Raw genomic sequence first — 23846 nt, 5'->3', positions numbered from 1 at the left:
GGATGATGGAGGAATGGATGGATGGTGATGATGATGATGATGATGGAGGGAGGATGGATGATGGAGGAATGGATGGATGGTGATGATGATGATGATGATGATGGAGGGAGGATGGATGATGGAGGAATGGATGGATGGTGATGATGATGATGATGATGATGGAGGGAGGATGGATGATGGAGGATGGATGGATGATTGGATGATGATGATGATGATGATGATGGAGGGAGGGAGGATGGATGATGGAGGAATGGATGGATGATGATGGATTATGGAGGAATGGATGGATGATGACGATGATGGAGGGAGGAATGGATGGATGATGGATGATGATGATGATGATGGATGATGGAGGAATGGATGGATGATGACGATGATGATGATGGAGGAATGGATGGATGATGGATGATGATGATGATGATGATGGATGATGGAGGAATGGATGGATGATGACGATGATGATGATGGAGGAATGGATGGATGATGGATGATGATGATGATGATGATGGATGATAAATTGTGAAAACCAAAGAGAATAAAGTGACTAATGTGTCTTTATATCATTTCTATAGTTTAATAATAATGTTTGATTAATTTTCCCTCAGAAGCAGATTATTGGCCACTCAGCAGTTTTCCTCCAGCCGTCACGTTCACTCCTGCTTTCACTATTATTAGTCTTATTAGTGAAACAGGAGTTTACAACAACTGTCACTACGGAACAGAAAGAAGCAGAACTAAATGATGTTATGATCAATTATTCAGAGAAAAGAAAAGTTCAACCAGTAAACTGAACCCAGGATGGAATTAAAGGTTTATTTCTACTGTTTTTTAAAATCACTAGTTTCTTTAAGAAATCAGTGAAACTATATAATAGAAAAAAAATATTTCAATGTATTTCAATAAGCAACAAAGAACGAAGTGACTGTGAACACTTTCTGCAAAACATTCCAATGAAGGTGAATGATGAGGACATGGAGGGACGGACTGAGGCCCCGCCCCCGCCCCACCCCCGCCCCCACCCCGACGCCGTTTCATGTCCCCGTGGTTTCTGTCCGATCGGCGGCACGATGCTTCAGGAGCCTGAAAACGTTTCTTTTATAAACGAGATCCAAAGTGGAGGAACTTGAAAACTCCGCCTCGGCTTTTAAGTCTGGACAGACAAGACGCTCATTGGCTGAAAACATGGATGTCATCACCTCTCGACCTATGGCCCCGCCTCCTTCTTTGTGATGTCATCACCGCTCAACCTATGGCCCCGCTTCCTTCTTTGTGATGTCATCACCTCTCGACCTATGGCCCCGCCTCCTTCTTTGTGATGTCATCACCTCTCGACCTATGGCCCCGCCTCCTTCTTTGTGATGTCATTACCTCTCGACCTATGGCCCCGCCTCCTTCTCTGTGATGTCATCACCACTCAACCTATGGCCCCGCCTCCTTCTTTGTGATGTCATCACCTCTTGACCTATGGCCCCGCCTCCTTCTTTGTGATGTCATCACCTCTCGACCTATGGCCCCGCCTCCTTCTTTGTGATGTCATCACCTCTCGACCTATGGCCCCGCCTCCTTCTCTGTGATGTCATCACCGCTCAACCTATGGCCCCGCTTCCTTCTCTGTGATGTCATCACCTCTCGACCTATAACCCTGCCTCCCCCTCCGTGATGTCACTCACCTCTCGACCTATAACCCCGCCTCCCCCTCCGTGATGTCATCACCAGCATGGCGGACTACCTGCCCCAGGTGGAGCTGCAGAAGCTGCTGATGCTCGTCACTTTAATAAAGCACATGTTGATTCCTCCAGGAGGAAGAGTCTCACTGTCTTCTTCTGTCTTCTTGCTGTATTTCTGTGGCAGAGCTCCAGCACCACCTACAGGCCCGGCAGACGTACAACATCGTTTCGAGAAAATTTCATGGTGCAGCGGGACGGGAAACGTTTGAAGAATGATCGGGAGAAAACAGATCATTTTTGCTGGTGTGGACGGGGCTGAAGACTCGGACCCCCCCCCCCCCCCATCCCCCGGACTGGGAACCACTGGGAGTATTTCCTGGGGATTACCTAAAACCACAACTTGACCAATAAACTGAATCCTCTTCCTGGAAGTTCAGGATTTACGTGTGTGTGTGTGTGGGGGGGGGGGGTACAGGCTGCAGCGTGAGAAAGTGTTTGACCAGCACAGAGCAGGAAGTAGAAAGTTCCACTCTGAACTCGTTGAACTCCTCCTTGTTAGAGTTTTACAAGTTACAATTATGAGTAGATCAGTTACTTTGGCAGTTACTTCACGAGTAACTGAAAATCAAAAGTAACACATTTCTTGTGAGTCTTTTCTCTCCCAGTTTGAATTGTAGTGCTGAGCCCCCTCGTGGCCACCAGCGGAACTACAACAAAACCAAATAATTAACCTTGACCAGAGAAGTTCAGGTTTATTAAAATTGTAGTTCATCACAGTTATTAGTTACTTCATAAACAAAGGAGTTACTTTACTAATACTGAAAGTGGAAAATTTATATTTTGTTGGGAAAGTCCTTCTTTTGGTCTGTTTTGGTTGAACCTTGAACAAACGTTTTCAGGTTTCAGGAGGAAACTTTCAGAATACTGGGTCCAGAAAGTTTTTACTCACGACAGGAAACTGGTGATCAAATCACTTCCTGAGAGTAAAATCTGCTCCTGGTCTTCTGAGGAGAAATGAAGAATCGTCTTAATGCCCAAATGTGAATGTCGCTTCACAATAAACCCGCTCTGCCTTGGGACACGTCGACCGCCAAGGCTTATTATCCTGCCCTTCAAAATAAAAGCACGGACACATTTTCACCCACCTCTTTTTATTAAGCAAAGTATCAGAACAATCCGAAATTAGTTGTTTAACAAAAAACAAAACTAACAGAAAGTTAAATTAAGGAATGTAATTAACAGTAAGTCAATACTGAGAGAGGAAGAATGACGTGGCGGCGTGATGAAATGTGCGACAGTGTGTGTGTGTGTGTGTGTGTGTGTGTGTGTGTGTGTGTGTGTGTGTGTGTGTGTGTGTGTGTGTGTCAGTAGTTAACACCACAGTGTTGAGAATCATTCTAATAATAAAAAACATTTAACTGAAACTAGGTCACGTGTTTATGAGTCGCCCTCACGAGGAGCCGAGAAGGATTTAGCTTCTTTTTGTTCCCTTGTTCGCAGGTCGAATCTTTAAATTCGGTTTATGCTTCAGTGGCTTGACAAACTTTTATCATTCAAACAATCTCAAAACTAATTTTCACGAATTGACAAGATTAAATCAGAATTAAGAGATTAAATCCTCTAATTTTTGACTTGATTAGAATTTTTCGATTTAACTCAAAAGTGGAGTGAAATATGGCTTTATCTCATTTATTATAATTTTTCTGTAAATAAAGAAATACTCCAAATAATAGCGATAATATAGCTGCAGCGCTTAGCGTGGCTCGTTTTTAGCCTAGCTTAGTTTTTACTTCCGTTAATCGTTAATAGCTAACAAAGCTAAATCTGTCGATCAACCAGGCAGAATGTTGCACCGAACCCAAAAAAACAATTTCAAAAAGTCCTCATGGCTTTTTGGGGAAGGAGCCCGGGCGATGCTAATGCTAATGCTAACATCATGGTCCACCAACCAAACAAAGAGGCGGCTGCAGCGCCACCGCCGCCACCGCCCGCGAGCTGGAACTCAACCAAAAACTGCAAACTCTGCTTGAGTCCCGAAGTACACGTCACCGCATCAGGACGATGAGAAAGCCGAGACTTCGACGTCTCCGCAGCTTCAAAACAACAAATAATTGAAATGGAAATCAAAACTTACGCTGCCGTCTAAATCTATCGCTGGACGAAGTATCACTTCTGGTCTTAAGTCACCCTCCACTGTAAATATCTGCACTAAGATATAAAAAAATAAAGATGTAAAATAATTCGGGTCTTGCTCTTTCCGTTTCTCTCCTGCGGCCAAAAACTGGGAATATTAACAAAAAATCCTCTGTACATGTCGGACTCCAAAAGATAGATATTTATATATACTGTCACCTCTTGTTAATGATTTACATCCAAAAATAAAATAAAATCTTCAGTCTTTTTTATCGTCTCTTAAAGTGATCAGTAAAAACAGAGGCTGGTGCCACGTTGTGACGCGGCGCCTCCTGCTGGTCTTCTCCACAGTGTCAGTGACTCTGGTCGGTCCTGGTTCCTCCGTCACAGCAGCATGGACTCCTGCAGGGCGAACGCCTCCTGTGCGTGCCTGTAGTGTGGTCCTCCGAACAGCTGGGGGAGCTGCTGCCGCACGACGGGCTGCTGCTCCTGATACTGAGTCCTGTAGTGGAGGAGAGCGTCCGGGTTCGGGGGGAATTCGAACTCCTGGACGGGGGACATCTGCGCTCGCAGGAAGCTGGGCGAGCGGGGCATCCCGCCGGGGGACTGAGGGGGAGGCTCCGCCTGCGGGTCCCACTGGAGCTGGTCCGGCACCACCCGAGGCCGACCCTCCGGCAGGTAGTGCAGGTTCCCCTCGCCTCGCGGACGCCCCTCAAACCGGTAGTCGACGGGGGCATAGACCTGGGCGGTGGATGTGAACTGTTGCAGGTAGATGGGGGTGGAGGTTCCCTGGTTTTCTAGCAGCAGGGGGCGCTCCAGCGGGGGCCTGGCCTGTCGGGGGTTTCGGGTGGCGCCGGGTTGCGGCTGTCTGCGGTAGGTGGCGAAGGAGTTGTTCATGAGAGCCTTCTCTGGGGAGATTCTGGCAGGCTGCCGCTGGGTGGTGGCGTACGCTCGCTCTCCGTAAGCCACGGAGGAGGGGGGGATGAAGCGAGCCGGCGGGGGGTAGAAGCGGTCCTCTCCTCGCTGGTCCAGGCTGACGCTGTAAGCGGGATGGAGGATGGGGACCTCAGTAGTCGCTCTGGCGGGGGAGTGGTGCTGGGACGGGGGCGGGTACTGGCTTTGGTTGTAGCTGACCGGGACCCCAGAAGGACTGTTGTGGGGGTGCTGAGGAGGACCGGGCTGTTTGGTTGTCCTCGGCCCGGAGGCGATGGAGATGGCGCTCCCGGTGTGGCCGGGTCCCCGGCCGGGGCTTCCTTCCCTCCCAGGGCTGACCCCCCGCCTGGGGCTGCCCCCCCGCCCGGGGCTGCCCCCCCGCCCGGGGCTGCCCTGATGCAGGGCTGACACCCCAAACGGTGTCTCGCTGCGGGGGGTTCGCATTCTGGACGGAGGTCTGTCCAGCTCCAGGATCTGGAACTCCTGCTCCGGCAGTCCTGGAACGTTGTCGTACTGGGAGGCGTTGGAGGCTCGGTTGGAGTCGGGGGCGACTCCCTGCGAGCGAGGCCGGCGGTGGGGGAGAGTGCTGTCCTCCGGGCTGGAGGGGACGGGGGACGCCGCCCGGCTCAGCTGGACCTCTCGAGCCGCCGCCGCCTTGACGGCTTCCAGCTTCGTCTCCGACGGTTTGTACCAGCGCGGCGTTATTTCCTTCCGAGTGCTGGAAGCCGCGTTGGAGTTGTGGTTGGCGGTGGCGTGGCTCTGGGGCTTCCCCTTGTCCACCGTGGTCGTCTGGGGCGTCGGGGTGGGGGCCAAGGGGGGGGAGACTCTTTTATCGGGTGTGGTGGCAGCGGACGGCCTCCGCGGCTTGTTGGGGATCTCCCCCGACCCTCTGGAGTGAGAGTCCCTGACGTCCGCCTTATGGTGGCGGACTGGTTTCTCCAGTGAGTCTCGGCGTGACCGGCTTGGGGGCCGGCTGTCCCTGTGGCGGTCCGGCACCGGACTGGGGTCCCGGGGGGGCTCAGCTGGCTCCGCGTGGCTCTCACCGTTGCCCACGTGGTTCATCACCAACGCCGCCCGGTCCGGAGGAAGTTGCCCGAGAGGCTTTCTGGGAAACTCTTCCTCTTTACCTGCAAGACCAGAACAGAAGACACGGATTGACACGAGGCTCCGAAAACTGAGGCGAACTTTGATGGTCGGACACACGGTGGCGCTGAGTCACATCGATGAGTCACAACGGGGACATGAAGTCATGCAACAACAACACCGCCAGAGAGACGTCAAAATAAAGGAGTTACACTCAAGAGCACACAGATCCACAGAGAGCGACGGACAGAGGACACGTCGGAGAAAACAGGCTGGACACTGGACTCAGTGTCGTTTCCCAGACTGCCTCACTTCAGTGGTCTTTGCAATTATTGAGGGGGTTGGTTCAATTCCAATTCTTTTATTCAATATCTTTTATTTTTCAATAAAATCCATCCATGAATGTCGAATTTAATGTACTTTCAAATTGAAAGATGTCAACCAACAGATTAATGGACGATACTTAAAATCTACTGACAAATATCGTTACCCAATCTTTCAAAATAAAACAGTATTGATGATGGGCAAATGCAAATAGAATATTCAATTTCCTTTTCAATTAAAGTAAAAGGCAAACTTATCAACGTCCACGAATATTGAGGAATATCTTTTATGACTTCACACCAAGATTTCCTGTACTTTCATAATAAAACTTCAATTCCATGCGCAATAAATGACTTATTCACAAATGCTTGATTTTCTGTTCTTTCAAAATAAAACCAAAGGTTAACAGGCAGATTCACAGGGAATCAAAAACAACCGGATATTTCCAGTACTTTTTAAATTAAACCAGACAGACGCTGGGGCAAATATATGAAATATAATGTAATCTGCAGATTATTGAGCAATAAATTAATCTGTTGATGAAATTGGGTTTAGGCGCAGGAGGTGCAGGAGGTGATCGTCAGAGTCCGGCGGCGTCGGCTGCAGGAACAGGAAGTGCACTGAAGGACACTGGGTCCTTCACAATGCTGGAGGACTCCACTGAGCTGCTTTCTTCCCTGGGTAACTTAAGCCCCTGTTGTTGTCTTGAAGGCGCCGAGACCGTATCCACACATCCAGAGTTGATTTTATATTTTATCTTAAACATCTTCCTCCATCACAAGGGCCTCGAACCCTCAACCTTCTTTCTGTGAGGCGACGATGCTAACCACCGCACCGCGGTGCACCTGTCACTCAGCAGTGATGTCACATAAAAGGGGCGGAGTGTGAATCGGGAAGTGCTGCACACACCATGAAAGTAACTAAATACTGCTGCTGCCAGAGATGCAAGGGACGCTGGGAAAAAAAATCCCAACCCCCCCGAGTGACATCACACATCCGACCAATCAGAGTTCAGAACAGACACACAGGAAGGAGCAGCCAATGATGGAAACCCTGGAAGTCATGTGATCATGTTTATGTGTAATAAAGTCGATAACGTCCTAAAATACTATAAAACCTCAGTGGACGACTCTGATCACTTCCACTGAACCTGTTTGATCATCAAACTGCTAAATAATCTATTTCCAAGAAATGCAGTAATATTCTTAGAAGACATACATTTTCTTTTTTTAGATTTTCTTCTCAATCAGTTTTTTTTACATAATTCCACATTCAGTTTTATTTGTTTGTTTTGCATTGATCATAACACAACATGTATCGACCAAACACGCTGACAGAACCTTTACCAACTCTTATTAACAGGTTTTCCATTCAAAAATAGTTTTTTAAATGCAACTTCAATATTTTAACTTAAATTATCCACAAAATGTTCAAATATTTTCAAAGACATAACAGCAAGTTTCTACATTATAGACTTAATTCCATATAAAAAGGATCCATTTATCATGTTATTGGCTTTATAATATTTTAAAAGACCAACATTATTAAATTATTGTCTTTATTAACTTTCAAATGGTCAATCTTATGACATCATTGGCTGAATTACAATTGTTAGTTGCATTATTATCTTTGAAACAGTCAGTATTACTTTGTTATTGGCTTTGTTATGTTTAAAATGGCCAAGGAAGCCCAGACTTCCATCGCCCCAAACACGTCCATCAGCCAAGAGACATAGTCCCTCCACTGTGTCCCAGGTCTGCCCCGAGGCCTCCTACTGGAGGGACATGCCCGGAACACCTCCCTAGGGAGGCGTCCGGGGGGCATCCCAAACAGATGCCTGAGCCTCAGCTGGCTCCTCTGGATGTGGAGGAGCAGCAGCTCTACTCCGAGCTCCTCCCTGGTGACTGAGCTCCTCACCCTATCTCTAAGGGTGCGCCCAGCCACCCTACGAAGGAAACTCATTTCAGCTGCTTGGATCCGGGATCTCCTTCTTTCGGTCATGACCCAAAGCTCATGACCATAGGTGAGGGGAGGAACGGAGCTCAACTGGTAAATCGAGAGCCTCGCCTTTTGGCTTCGCTCCTTCTTCACCACGACGGACCGATACAGCGACCACATAACTGCAGACGCTGCACTGATCCGCCTGTCGATCTCACGCTCCATCTTCCCCCCACTCCTGAACAAGACCCCGAGATACTTGAACTCCTCCACTTGGGACAAGGGCTCTCCACCAACCTGAAGGGGGCAAGCCACCTTTTTCCGGTCGAGAACCATGGCTTCGGATTTAGAGGTGCTGATCCTCATCCCAGTTGCTTCACACTCGGCTGCGAACCGTGCCAGTGCACGCTGAAGGTCCTGGTTTTATGAAGCCAACAGGGCCACATCATCTGCAAAGAGCAAAGACGAGATCCCCTGGTCCACAAACTAGACCCCCTCCGATCCGTGGCTGTGCCTAGAAATTCTATCCATAAAAGTTATGAACAGAACCGGTGACAAAGGACAGTCCTGCCGGAGGCCAACGTGCACTGGGAACAGGTCCGACTTACTGCCGGCAATGCGAACCAAACTCCTGCTCCGGGCGTCCAGGGACCGGACAGCCCTTAGCAAAGGGTCCCGGACTCCATACTCCGGGAGCACCCCCCACAGGACATCCCGAGGGACATGGTTGAATGCCTTCTCCAGGTCCACAAAACACATGTAGGCTGGTTGGGCAAACTCCCATGAACCCTCGAGCACCCGGTGGAGAGTATAGAGCTGGTCCAGTGTTCTGCGACCTGGACGTAAACCGCATTGTTCCTCTTGGATCCGAGGTTCGACTAACGGACGGATCCTCCTCTCCAGTACCCTGGAATAGACTTTCCCGGGGAGGCTGAGGAGTGTGATCCCCCTGTAGTTGGAACAAACCCTCCAGTCCCCCTTCCTAAAAAGGGGGACCACCACCCCGGTCTGCCAGTCCAGAGGCACTGTCCCCGACTGCCACGCAATGTTGCAGAGACGTGTCAACCACGACAGTCCCTGCACATCCAGAGACTTAAGGAACTCAGGGCGAATGTCATCCACTCCCGGTGCCTTGCCACCGAGGAGCTTAGCAACTACCTCGGTGACTTCAGCCTGGGTAATGGACGAGTCTACCTCTGAGAACCCAGCCTCTGCTTCCTCAGCGGAAGACGTGATGGTGGGATTGAGGAGGTCCTCGAAGTATTCCTTCCACCGCCCGACGACATCTCCAGTTGAGGTCAGCAGCTCCCCACCTCCACTGTAAACAGTATTGGTGAAAAACTGCTTCCCCCTCCTGAGGCGCCGGACGGTTTGCCAGAATTTCCTCGGGGCCGACCGATAGTCCTCCTCCATGGCCTCCTTGAACTCCTCCCAGACTCGAGTTTTCGCCTCCACCACGGCCCGGGCTGCAGCCTGCCTGGCCTGCCGGTACCTGTCAGCTGCCTTGGGAGTCCTATGAGCTAACAACGCCTGATAGGACTCCTTCAGCTTGACGGCATCCCTTACTTCCGGTGTCCACCACCGGGTTTGGGGGTTACCGCCATGTCAGGCACCAGAGACCCTGCAACCACAGCTCCGAGCAGAAGCTTCGACAATGGAGGTGGAGAACATGGTCCACTCGGACTCAATGTCTCCAGCCTCCCCCTGGATCCGTGAGAAGCTCTCCCGGAGGTGGGAGGTGAAGACTGCGTGGACAGAGGGCTCGGCCAGGCATTCCCAACAGATCCTCATGACACGTTTGGGCCTGCCGAGTCTGTCCGGCTTCATCCCCGTCCAGCGCATCCAACGCACCATCAGGTGGTGATCAGTTGACAGCTCTGCCCCTCTCATCACCCGAGTGTCCAAGACACGTGACCGGAGATCAGATGACACGACCACGAAGTCTATCATCGACCTCCAGCCTAGGGTGTCCTGGTGCCAAGTGCACTTATGGACACCCCAGTGCTTGAACATGGTGTTTGTTATGGTCAAACTGTGACTAGCACAGAAGTCCAATAACAGAACATCGCTCGGGTTCAGATCAGGGAGGCCGTTCCTCCCAATCACCCCCTTCCAAGTCTCACTGTCGTTGCCCACGTGGGCGTTGAAGTCCTCCAGTAGAACAACGGAGTCCCCAGTTGGAGCACTATCCAGCACCCTTCCCAGGGACTCCAAGAAGGTTGGGTACTCTGTACTGTTGTTCGGTCCGTAGGCTGTGACAACAGTCGCGACTGTCAAGGGTCGCGTCCCTACACCTTCGGGTAGGGGACAGGTAGAGACCTGTTCCCTACCCGAAGGCGTAGGGACGCGACCCTCTCGTTCACTAGGGTGAACTCCAACACATGGCAGCTGAGCTGTGGGGCAATAAGCAAGCTCATGCCAGCCCGCCGCCTCTCACCGCGGGCAACTCCAGAAAAGTGGAGTGTCCAGCCCCTGTGGAGGAGCTGGGTTCCAGAGTCCAAGCTGTGGGTGGAGGTGAGCCCGACTATATCCAGACGGTATCTCTCTACCTCCCACACAAGCTCAGGCTCCTTCCCCCCAGCGAGGTCACATTCCATTTCCCAAAAGACAGATTCTGTGTCCGGGGATTAGGTCGTCGAGGCCCCTGCCGTCGACTGCCACCCAATCCACTAAATTATTACTTTTATTGAATTTATTGAATTTAAAATGTCTGAAATTATAACATTATTATATTGTATCTTCCATTATAAAATGTGACTAAAGAATGACAACAAACTAAAATACAAACCTGGAAGAGGCTTAACACACGGGTTAAAAAAACTCAACAGATTTTCACCTCTAACACTCCCTTCATTCCACCACCAGAGGGCGCACGGACACTAACACACCCAGTCTTTACACTTCAGAAGAGGAAAATAGAAAAGATGAGAAGAAGAGAGTTACAGGACTGAAGCGATGAAGCACCAGGGTCTTTTGGGAGGGGGGTCTCATGGGGGGGGGGGTGGGGGGTGCCTTTGAGGGGGTCTTTGGGGGAGATATCATGGGGGGGGGGTGCTGCTGGACAGACAGGAGACAGACAGGACGACCGACTGACTGGACGGATGACAGACATGGAGGAGGAGGAGACCAGTCACCATAGCCCACCGGTTACTGTTGTAGGAGGGAATATGGCCGCCACTCACAGCCACACTTTTGTTGTTGTTGGCTTACATTGTTTGAGAGGAGAGGAGGAGAGAAGGCAGATTAATGAGGACAGAGATTAGAGCAACACAACTCAAACTTCAAATCCCACAGCAACAAACAACGATCAGAGAACCGTCTCGGAGGTCGTATGGGAGCGTTTCCCACTGTCAACAGAACACCACTGTGAGAACAGGAAGTGTTTTCTCACACTTTCACTGCTCGTTTTGATGCTTCTCTTTATCTAAGGAGGAGCATTAACGTGACTCACAACACCATCGTGTGGTAAAGTTTGGTATTACAGGTCCACTTGGGCTTTTCTCGTGTTTCATCAAATCCAACAACAAGAAACGTTTTTATTGACTGTAACAAATAAAACTAAGAAAAACCTTTGAGCAACACAGATCCTTTGCTATGTTGAAAAGTTTTTTCCTGTGTACAAATCTTAAGCTCTAGTGTAACGCCACTTTGGTGCACTGGGAGGCAGTAGTGAGTCGCCTTCTCAGTTTCATGTCTGGCTTCTTGTTTTTAATGCTGTTTTTATTCCTTAAGAGTGTTGATGTGAGTCAGTCCATCTTGTGGTGAAGTTTGGTATTGCAGGTTAGTCTCTGTTGCAACTACTTTAACTATTCAACACAGTAAACACTGTAAATGTGACATGTTTTTCCACACTGAGACGAGAATAACGCAGGTTGAGCTGCGTCAAACTGTACGGTATAATTTCTACAACTATCATAGTCTTTTCCAGCAACAACAGGGATAAACCAGATTGTTGATATACGATGTAGTTAGGAAACCAAACAGCAGCATTGAGTCCCAGTAGCGATGCGACTCAGGGACGGAAGTCAGCATGAGCAGCGTGTGAGAGGCGTTCAGGGACAGATTCATGTGTCGGTCATCAGAGTTGTTTATCTGTAATGTTTGTGAATTTGAAGAGGCGTTCAGGAACCGCAACATTTTAAACCTCACTTAATAGTGGTGTGAAGATCAGCGTCCGACTGTAATTTGACACCAGCTTCATTGTCTTGCCAGCAGCACTCAGCCGTAAGTGAGTGTATGGAAAGTCACAGAGTTGACAGGAAATATGAAGAGCAACGTTTTGACAAGAGAAAGAAGAGTAAATAAATTCCTGTTCAGTGGTTTGTTTTGTAGGATTTATAAACTCTGTGTGTGTGTGTGTGTGTGTGTGTGTGTGTGTGTGTGTGTGTGTGTGTGTGTGTGTGTGTGTGTGTGTGTGTGTGTGTGTGTGTACCTGGCGCCGGCAGCTCCAGCTTGGCCCTCTTCAGCTCGGTCATGGACGCCTGCAGCTGCTCGATCACCATGTCGTCGTCCAGGAAGAAGTTCTTGGACAGCGCCACCTGCAGGAAGTCCACCAGCTCCTCCATGGAGAGCTTCATCAGGTGCTCTGGAACAACACACACCGTTAACGCTGCGATCGACGCCCCTCCGGGCCTCACGGGGGCGCAGTCTTACTCTTGTGCAGCTTGAGGATGGTGTAGGACATGGCGGGCAGGACCCGCTCCCCCTCCAGGATGTAGATGTCCCAGATCCGGAGTGTGAGGGTGAAGGGAGTCTGAGCACAAACACAAAGCAGCCAATCAGGTCGCAGGACGAGTCCCGGCGTCACATGACCAGAGTGTTGATGCAGGGGGACTCACTCTGTCCAGGAAGCACTGGAAGAACCACTTCATGGTGTAGAGACTCGTAAACACTTCCTGGTTGTCCTGCAAGAATCACAGGTGGTGAGACCAGGACCCAGGCCCAGACAAAGTCCCAGTCCCAGACCCAGACCCAGACCCAGTCCCAGACCAAGTCCTAGACCAAGTCACAGACCCAGACCCAGACCCAAACCCAGACCAAGTCCCAGACCAAGTCCCAGACCACAGGTTGCTTCAGCTTCTACTGCAGATCAGATCCAGTGCCAACCAACCAACCCACCAACCAACCAACCAACCAAGAAACCAACCAACCAACCCACCCATCAACCCACCAACCAACCAACCAACCTACCAACCCACCAACAACCACCTAACTAATGAAACAACTAACCAGTTAAAATAGCAATCAATCTAAGCAACTTAAAAACAGGTTGGAATCCACTGGTTTCCTCCTAAACTCATCCAACATGTTAATCCAATATGTTAATCTAACATGTTAATCCAACATGTTAAACTGACATGTTAATGAAACATATTAACCAACATGTTGATAATCTAAACACCACTCACGCTGGATTATATCTTTCAATGTTCAAGGAAGGACTGAAATATTTGGTGAGAATGAAAGTCTGGTGTGATCAGAGTGTTTCTGTTTAATCACTCATCCCAGTACAGGGAATCTCAGCTTAGTGAGTCTCAGCTTCGTGAGTCTCAGTTTCGTGAGTCTCAGCTTAGTGACTCTCAGCTTCGTGAGTCTCAGCTTAGTGACTCTCAGTTTTGTGAGTCTCAGCTGCTTTAGTCTCAGCTTCGTGAGTCTCAGCTTAGTGACTCTCAGCTTCTTTAGTCTCAGTTTAGTGAGTCTCAGCTTTGTGAGTCTCAGCTTAGTGACTCTCAGCTTCATGAGTCTCAGCTTAGTGACTCTCAGCTTCTTTAGTCTCAGCTCACTGAGTCTCAGCTTCGCGAGTCTCAGCTTAGTGAGTCTCAGCTTCGTGACTCTCAGCTTCGTGACGCTCAGCTTCGTGACTCTCAGCTTTGTGACTCTCAGCTTTGTGACTCTCAGCTTCGTGACTCTCAGCTTCGTGAGTCTCAGCTTCGTGACTCTCAGCTTCGTGACTCTCAGCTTAGTGAGTCTCAGCTTAGTGAGTCTCAGCTGAGTGAGTCTCAGCTGAGTGAGTCTCAGCTTAGTGAGTCTCAGCTGAGTGAGTCTCAGCTTAGTGAGTCTCAGCTGAGTGAGTCTCAGCTTAGTGAGTCTCAGCTTAGTGACTCTCAGCTTCGTGACTCTCAGCTTCGTGACTCTCAGCTTAGTGAGTCTCAGCCTAGTGAGTCTCAGTACAGAAAGTCTCAGAGAGTCTCACCAGGTGGCGCTTCAGTTTGGGCATGGTCTTCATGAGGATGCGGTCGTGGTGTTCCTGGAACCGGATCAGCTTCGGGAACCCGGGAACGAAGAATCCTGGACGGAGCAGATCAGAGTCTTTGATCAGCTTCAGTCTGACTGATCGTTGATCACAAGACTCAATAACACTTTAACTTTACTTCACTTTAATCACAGAATTTCAACTGTCCAATAACATCCACTGTCACGTTTCTGAAAACACCCGCAGCTACAACCAAACATCCACCCTGGTGGAGTCCCACAGGGTGTGGTTACCGTGCATGGCGTGTTTCTGCCCCGACAGCAGCCGAACCAGAGCCCAGAAGGCGTCTTCTTCATTCATGTAGATTAACAGCAGAGCCGTAATCTGACTCATCCCCTGACAGTATCCCACCTCCTGCAAACCACACACACACACACACACACACACACACACACACACAGAAAGGGCTTTTATTTTCTTGACGTGGCCTGAACACTCAGGAAGTAGTTTATTATAGTTAGTAAAATTTCTTAAAAATTCTTATACAAATAAAATGTAGCATTATTATAATAACTACTTAACCATAACTAGTTCAGTTCGACTCATTGACTAATTAACTATCACCAATTAATACCTAATTTACTGAAACTCATTAATTAAGCTCAATAACCACAAAGAAATGTACTTTACCGGATTTACTCTCCAGCTTCAACTCCAACTGATTGGAGCTCAAACTGATTGACCACAATTACCGGGAGTTTGTTCTTCTTACCAATGAGTCACTAGTCAACAATTCAATGACTGCATGATTGAACGAGTCACGACTTGTCAGTTTACAGAAACTGGTGGAGAAACGTGTTCGTCAGGTTCACATGAAGGACTCACCGTGTTGTACATGGAGTACGCTGTGAGGACGTGGAACAGAGCCTGCTGCCTGCACACACACACACACACACACACACACACACACACAGGTCAGTAGTGTTGTGTTGGAGTGATTCTAGGCGTTGTGCCGCGGTGGACCTACTTGACGTCGTAGCGGTTCCTGAACATGATGTGGTCTCGGTAGGTCCGGTTCACGTCCAGGTCGATCTGTCGCACATCAGGAGAAAGTCCTCGCGCCCGAGCCTTCAGCTTCTGAGACAACGACACCATGACACCATGAGACCATGATATTATGACACGATGACACCACGACACTATGACACCACGACACTATGAGACCATGACACCACGACACGATGACACCACGACACTATGAGACCATGACACCACGACACTATGACACCACGACACTATGAGACCATGACACCACGACACGATGACACCACGACACTATGAGACCATGACATTATGACACTATGACACCACGACACGATGACACTATGACACCACGACACTATGAGACCATGACATTATGACACTATGACACCACGACACGATGACACTATGACACCACGACACTATGAGACCATGACATTATGACACTATGACACCACGACATTATGACACCATGACACGATGACACTATGACACCACGAGACTATGAGACCATGACATTATGACACTATGACACCATGACACGATGACACCACGACACTATGACACCATGACACTATAAGACCATGACATTATGACACCATGACACCACGACACGATGACACTATGACACCACGACACTATGACACCATGACACCATGACACTATGAGACCATGACACCATGACACCACGACACTATGACACCACGACACGATGACATTATGACATTATGACACTATGACACCACGACACTATGACACCACGACACGATGACATTATGACACTATGACACCACGACATGATGACACTATGACACCATGACACCACGACACGATGACATGATGACACTATGACACCATGATATTATGACAACATGACATTATGACACCACGACACGATGACATTATGACACTATGACACCATGACACTATGACACCACGAACGATGACACGATGACACTATGAGACCACAAAACGATGACACTATGACACCACAACAGTATGACACCACGACAAGATGACACCATGACAAGATGACACCATGACAGTATGACACCACAACACTATGACACCACGACAAGATGACACCATGACACTATGGCATTATGACACCATGACACTATGACACTATGACAGTACATGGTGAAGCGGGAGGTTACAGTACGGCAAGCGCCCCCAGGACCAACTCGCGCAGTACCACCACAGAAAGTACAGTAAAAAATGTAGGTGGAGTTGTGAACGAATCAGAGATGCATTCACTATGACACCACGACACCATGACACCACGACAAGATGACACCACGACACCATGACACTATGACACCACGACAAGATGACACCACGACACCATGACACTATGACACCATGACACCACGACAAGATGACACCACGACACCATGACACTATGACACCATGACACCACGACAAGATGACACCACGACACCATGACACCACGACACTATGACACCACGACAGATGACACCACGACACCATGACACTATGACACCACGACACTATGACACCACGACACTACGACACCATTGACACTATGACACCATGACACTATGACACCACGACACTATGACACCACGACACTATGACACTATGACACCATGACACTATGACACCACGACACTATGACACCATGACACTATGACACCATGACACTATGACACCATGACACTATGACACTATGACACCATGACACTATGACACATGACACTATGACACCATGACACTATGACACCACGACACTATGACACCACGACACTATGACACCATGACACTATGACACCACGACACTATGACACCATGACACTATGACACACGACACCATGACACTATGACACTATGACACCATGACACTATGACACCATGACACCATGACACTATGACACCACGACACCACGACACTATGACACCACGACACTATGACACTATGACACCATGACACTATGACACTATGACACTATGACACCATGACACTATGACACCATGACACTATGACACCATGACACTATGACACCACGACACTATGACACCATGACACTATGACACCACGACACCATGACACTATGACACTATGACACCATGACAGTACATAGCGGAGCGGGAGGTTACGGTACGGCAAGCGCCCTCAGGACCAACTCTGTCTCGCGGTTCCACCACAGAAAGTACGGCAAAAATGTAGGCGGGGTTGTGAGACGCATTCAGCGAAGAACACGAAAGCGGCCGGTGGCCGTCCGAGTTGTTCTCTGTGACTCACTGCAGCGTCCAGCTCCTGCTGAACCTCCTCCTGTTCCTGAGAGGAACGTCTGTACCTCGTTTAAAGACGCCATGTTGTGTCGCGCGCCAACGTTTCAATAAACCAGTTAACAAATCAACCAGTGAGCAAAGCGACGTATGTGTAACAACAACAGGAGGTTTACGGCCGATGAAATAATTAAATATTGTGGGCAAGTCAAGAGTGACAATCGTCACGACCAATCAGCAGACGGCTGCGTTGTCGCTCCTCCTCACAGACCCGTTCCTTGGTGCTAGGTACTTCAACGGAGGGGTAGCGGAAAATCGTAGCCGGCGGTCGCGGGTTCTTTCCGTACCATCCACAACTTTTCAGTCGGACCACGTGAAAATCCGTCCCGCCCCGCGACGCTCCGGCACAGAAAATGCGGTGCAACTGCACCTTATGACACCCTGACACCACGACACCACGACACCATGACACCATGACACCACGACACCATGCTAAACTCACACCTTCATTTCATGAGCTTCAATCTCACATCATCACTGTGAAGAAGAATCCACAGGTGTGAACTGTTCACCACTGACCAGTAGATTGTTCACCACTGACCAGTAGATTGTTCACTACTGACCGGTGGATTGTTCACCACTGACCAGTAGATTGTTCACACACTGACCAGTAGATTGTTCACTACTGACCAGTAGATTGTTCACCACTGATCAGCGGGGGATTTTTCACCACTAACAGGGAAGTTGGTTCAGACCGTGGTGAGAGGGTGAGTCTCACGCTGCTGCTGATGTGTCGTTGCTATAGTAACCTAGAAAGTCCTCTTTTACCCGGAGTGCTTCTCTGTTAGAGGTTAGACAACAGGATCTCCAATTATTCCTGAAACTTTGTGAGAAACAAACAAATATCACTCATAAAATCATGTACTTTAAAATATATATATTTTTAAAAACAGGCACTTTGCCAATGTCAGACTGCTGAGTAAGTGTGGCCTTAAAGGTGCAGTACATCGTATGTATTAAATTCAAAACTGTAAAATATTAAAAACCACAGAAGAAGCTGGTAATAAGGTCACTGTCTTCATGTCAGGGTGCCTCAGTCTGTTCGCTCTGCAGGATTGATTCAGTCGTAAAGCAGATCTGCTCGTCATCGACCAATGTGAAGAGAAGTGTGTGGTGGTGCAGAGGTGGAGGAGACGCAAACACTTCTTCTTCTCCATTCTGAAGGAGCTGCAGTTCGTTCTCACCTCATAGAAATCTTTCTTCTCCTCTTTGATCCGGGGAACATCCAGCAGGAGGCACCACACCTCCCCTCGGAGCTGCAGGGGAATCCCCTTATAGATCCTCCTCATCAGCTGCACACACACACACACACACACACACACACACACACACACACACACACACACACACACACACACACACACACACACACACAATCAGACATCTGAAATGAAATCTCTCTCTCTCTCTCTCTCTCTCTCTCTCTCTCTCTCTCTCTCTCTCTCTCTCTCTCTCTCTCTCTCTCTCTCTCTCTCTCTCTCTCTCTCTCTCTCTCTCTCTCCTCTCTCTCCTCTCTCTCTCTCTCTCTCTCTCTCTCTCTCTCTCTCTCTCTCTCTCTCTCTCTCTCTCTCTCTCTCTCTCTCTCTCTCTCTCTCACCACCTGTCACTGTTCTTGTATTTGTCCCAACTCTCAGCATCTTCAGCCACTTGGACGTCCTCTCCAGCTCCGTGTGTTTCAGCTGAAACACGACACACACTCCTCCCGTTAACACGACACACACTCCTCCGTTGACACGACACACACTCCTCCCGTTAACACGACACACACTCCTCCCGTTAACACACAACATTTTACATTTATTACACACAAACTGAAATAACTAAAGTTTGCTTAGTTTGTTCATTTATCACATATTAAATGAAATACTTCTCACTTTTATTCTTCACTTGAAAATCAGGAAAATAAAGTGCCTGAAAATATTAATTACATCAAATGTGACATTTCTTCTTTCTCATGTAAACTTTTCACTTTCTCTGTTTTAAGATGTATTTCAGATATAATCTAGATTCATTTACACATTTTATCTTTATGACACTTCACTATTGATGAATTTTATCATTCAGAAAATTAATTAACAATTACATGATATGTGACATTTTTCATATTTACCAGAATAAAAACTAGAATAAAATGCAGTTTCTACTGCCAGTGAAGAAGTTGTACTTTGGAGTGAGTTTAGCATTAATCTGACAGTCCAGCAGGGGGCAGTACAGTTCATGTGTTGGATAAACACACCACACACACACTCCGTGTAAGAAATGTGACATTTGTCATCATTTTTAGCTTCAGAGGTCTCAGACTGAAACGTTTCAGCTGTGAAGTCTGACTGATGTTCAGTTTGGAGGAAACAGGAAGTGAGGTTGGAGTATACTTCCTGCGAACACGCTCACCTTCTCCTCCACCAGGTCGTAGGACGGAAGTTCGTTCTCGCTGAGGGGAAGCAAAGCAGAGTCAGCGTGACGATGATGAACATGTCGGTCTGTCGGAGCGTTATCGGAGGACGCGTTACCACGGCGCCACAAACAGGAAGTGACAGATTCTGAAATCTGTTGTTTATCTGCGACAGCAGAGGGTTCAAAACCGGAGTCCCTGCAGAGGTGCAGAGGGGTGGTGCCCGACCTGGCCGGCGCGGCACCCTGGGAGGGTCTCCAGAGGTCACAGGGCGGGTCATGATCAGCTCCCTGGGGGGGCTGAAGTGGGCGTGGCCAGCAGTTTGTCTTCACTACGAAAGTTAAAGTCAGAGTCCTGGAGGAGGACGAGCAGCTTTTCTTAGTCTGGGGGGTCTGGGACGCTCTGCTGTGACCGCCAGCAGGACCCTGGACAGGTTCTGCTTTCCGTTGAGGTCCTGGTCTTGGTACCCCCCTACACCCCCCACCCCCATAACGCTCCATGCTAACACTGCTGCCCTGTGATTGTGGCAAACCGGTCTACTTCCTGTTTCTATATAAAGCCTACTCACAGACACTCGTCTGGTTTAGTACCAGTCCCCCCCGCCCACAAGTGCTCCCCGGTGGTCTTCCTAACCCCCCCCCCCCCACACACACACACACACACTGGTCCTCCTACCAGCAGCGGGTCATATGCTGATGTACGGAGTCTTACTGGACGAAGCCGAAGCGGTCCACGGCTTTGTACAGGTGGAAGTTGGTGTCCTCCCACGGCTCCACGGTGGCATCTTTACCCTGGAACCAGACCAGAGGAGGACAGTCAACGAGGAGCCTGAGGACCCAAGAATCAGATCTACAAACCACAGTGGATTATTTTGGACTATGGGGAAACGTCTCGTGTTCAGATAGAACGTTCTGTCTGTAGCGCCGGCTGGACGTCGTGGCTTTGTGGACAATAAATCTAATGTCTTTCCTAAAAACATGGCCGCCATGTTTCACCTCCAGATGATTCATTGTAGTGTGTGTGTAGTGTGTGAGTGTGTGAAGTGTGTGAAGTGTGTGTTTGTGTGGTGTGTGAGTGTGTGAAGTGTGTGTTTGTGTGGTGTGTATTCGTGTGGTGTGTGTGTAGTGTGTGGTGTGTGTAGTGTGTGAAGTATGTGTAATGTGTATGAAGAGTGTGTAGTGTGTGTGTAGTGTGTGAAGTGTGTGTTTGTGTGGTGTGTGTGTGGTGTGTGTAGTGTGTGTGAAGTATGTGTAATGTGTATGAAGAGTGTGTAGTGTGTGTGTAGTGTGTGAAGTGTGTGTTTGTGTGGTTGTGTGTGGTGTGTGTGGTGTGTGTGGTGTGTGTGGTGTGTGTAGTGTGTGTGAAGTATGTGTAATGTGTATGAAGAGTGTGTAGTGTATGTGTAGTGTGTGAGTGTGTAGTGTGTGAAGTGTGTGTCGTGGTGTGTGTGTGTAGTGTGTGTGTGTGTGTAGTGTGTGAGTGTGTGTGTGTAGTGTGTGTAGTGTGTGAAGTGTGTGTAGTGTGTGAGTGTGTAGTGTGTGAGTGTGTGTGTATTGTGTGTAGTGTGTGTGTAGTGTGTGAAGTGTGTGTCGTGTGTGTGTGTGTGTAGTGTGTGTGTGTGTGTAGTGTGTGTGTACTGTGTGTAATGTGTGTGTGGTGTGTGAATGATTTAGAAAAACATCCCCTCACATCGCCTGTGAAGAACAAAACACATTCTGAGCCTCTCTGATCTATTATCTATTATTTATCTGATCTATTATCTATTATTTATCTGATCTATTATTTATCTGATCTATTATTTATCTGATCTATTATTTATCTGATCTATTATTTATCTGATCTATTATTTATCTGATCTATTATCTATTATTTATCTGATCTATTATCTATTATTTACCTGATCTATTATTTATCTGATCTATTATTTATCTGATCTATTATTTATCTGATCTATTATTTATCTGATCTATTATTTATCTGATCTATTATCTATTATTTATCTGATCTATTATTTATCTGATCTATTATTTATCTGATCTATTATCTATTATTTATCTGATCTATTATTTATCTGATCTATTATTTATCTGATCTATTATTTATCTGATCTATTATTTACCTGATCTATTATTTATCTGATCTATTATTTATCTGATCTATTAACTATTATTTACCTGATCTATTATTTATCTGATCTATTATTTATCTGATCTATTAACTATTATTTACCTGATCTATTATTTATCTGATCTATTATTTATCTGATCTATTATCTATTATTTATCTGATCTATTATTTATCTGATCTATTATCTATTATTTATCTGATCTATTATTTATCTGATCTATTATTTATCTGATCTATTATTTATCTGATCTATTATTTACCTGATCTATTATTTATCTGATCTATTATTTATCTGATCTATTATTTATCTGATCTATTATCTATTATTTACCTGATCTATTATTTATCTGATCTATTATTTATCTGATCTATTATTTATCTGATCTATTATCTATTATTTATCTGAGCTATTATTTATCTGATCTATTATCTATTATTTACCTGATCTATTATCTATTATTTACCTGATCTATTATTTACCTGATCTATCATTTATCAGTAGAACCTGTTTCCACCACAGTTCATTTGTTATTTTAAAGTTATTTATTTTTGTTTGTAGTTTTTTTATTTTAATGTTTTGTTATTTCTATTTTATTTTTTGATGTAGTTTTGATGGAGTAAATTTTTTTTTAGTTTTAGTTAATTTTTGTTTTGTACTATCTTTGCTGTTATTTTCAGCTTTTTTAAATTTAATTTAATTTAATTTTGTTATTTTCTGTTCCCTCGTTTGTTCTTTTTTTAACCTCTCTTCAGTCTACTTTATTTAACTCTACAATGAGCTGCTCATATATATGAGTTCTCATACCAGCTCTTTATTCAGACCTCAAAGGTCTGAGGACCGTCCTGAGGACCGTCCTGAGGACCGTCCTGAGGACCGTCCTGAGGACAAACGGGTCAATAAGTTGATTGATTGAAGAAGTGGTGGATTTTAATGTTCTGATGAGAATCAAACTGCTGCTGTGATTCAGTCGTTCTTCTGGAAAACAAACTTTTCATTCATGAACGTTGAGCTGCGAGAAGGTCGGCGTGACGACGGCGCCATTAAACTCCCCCATAGAGACAATGATTACCACACACACACACACACACACACACACACACACACACACACACACACACACACACACACACACTGTGACTGTTTGTGCAGTTTTCACTGATTATTGACTTTGGTGGTTTTCGGTTCTTTTTCTTCTATTTCTGTGTTTGTTGCCACCAGGTGTGAACTCATTACTGCCGCCTAGTGGTTACAGGTTGTAACTTCTTTACTCCACATTTATGTACATTTGTTATATTTTCCTTCGTATTTGAACTTCATTGTAGATTTGCAGTGTGACGTGATTAAAAACAGAATTTATCTGATGTTGACGTCACAGTAAAGATTCAGTACAAATAAACACACACACTTCACCACAGGCCCTCACCACTTCACCACAGGACCTCACCACTTCACCACAGGACCTCACTACTTCACCACAGGACCTCACCACTTCACCACAGGCCCTCACCACTTCACCACAGGACCTCACCACTTCACCACAGGACCTCACCACTTCACCACAGGACTTTACGTCCCATCAGGACCTCACCACAGGACCTCACTACTTCACCACAGGCCCTCACCACTTCACCACAGGACTTCACCACTTCACCACAGGACCTCACTACTTCACCACAGGACCTCACTACTTCACCACAGGACCTC

The 23846-nt window shown here is 47.3% G+C and overlaps 1 protein-coding gene across 1 annotated transcript in view; it reads right to left on the bottom strand.

Annotated features, from left to right (window-relative positions):
* Positions 1–2811: 2811 nt before the first annotated feature.
* The window catches only part of usp6nl (USP6 N-terminal like), a 29000-nt gene continuing 7965 nt past the window's right edge, over positions 2812–23846 (bottom strand). The window contains 13 exon segments of the mRNA XM_080492299.1: positions 2812–5860; positions 12511–12663; positions 12732–12831; positions 12917–12982; positions 14272–14366; positions 14565–14685; positions 15157–15205; positions 15299–15408; positions 18807–18916; positions 19224–19253; positions 19256–19301; positions 20014–20053; positions 20726–20805. Of these exon segments, the coding sequence (XP_080348425.1) occupies positions 4185–5860; positions 12511–12663; positions 12732–12831; positions 12917–12982; positions 14272–14366; positions 14565–14685; positions 15157–15205; positions 15299–15408; positions 18807–18916; positions 19224–19253; positions 19256–19301; positions 20014–20053; positions 20726–20805 (2676 nt within the window). The 3' untranslated portion in view covers positions 2812–4184.

This window comes from Lipophrys pholis (assembly GCF_963383615.2).
Source record: "Lipophrys pholis genome assembly, chromosome: 22".
In the NCBI taxonomy this organism is placed as follows: Eukaryota; Metazoa; Chordata; class Actinopteri; order Blenniiformes; family Blenniidae; genus Lipophrys; species Lipophrys pholis.
Note: the sequence above shows the minus strand (reverse complement) of the source record. Positions and strands in the feature narration are given on the sequence as shown.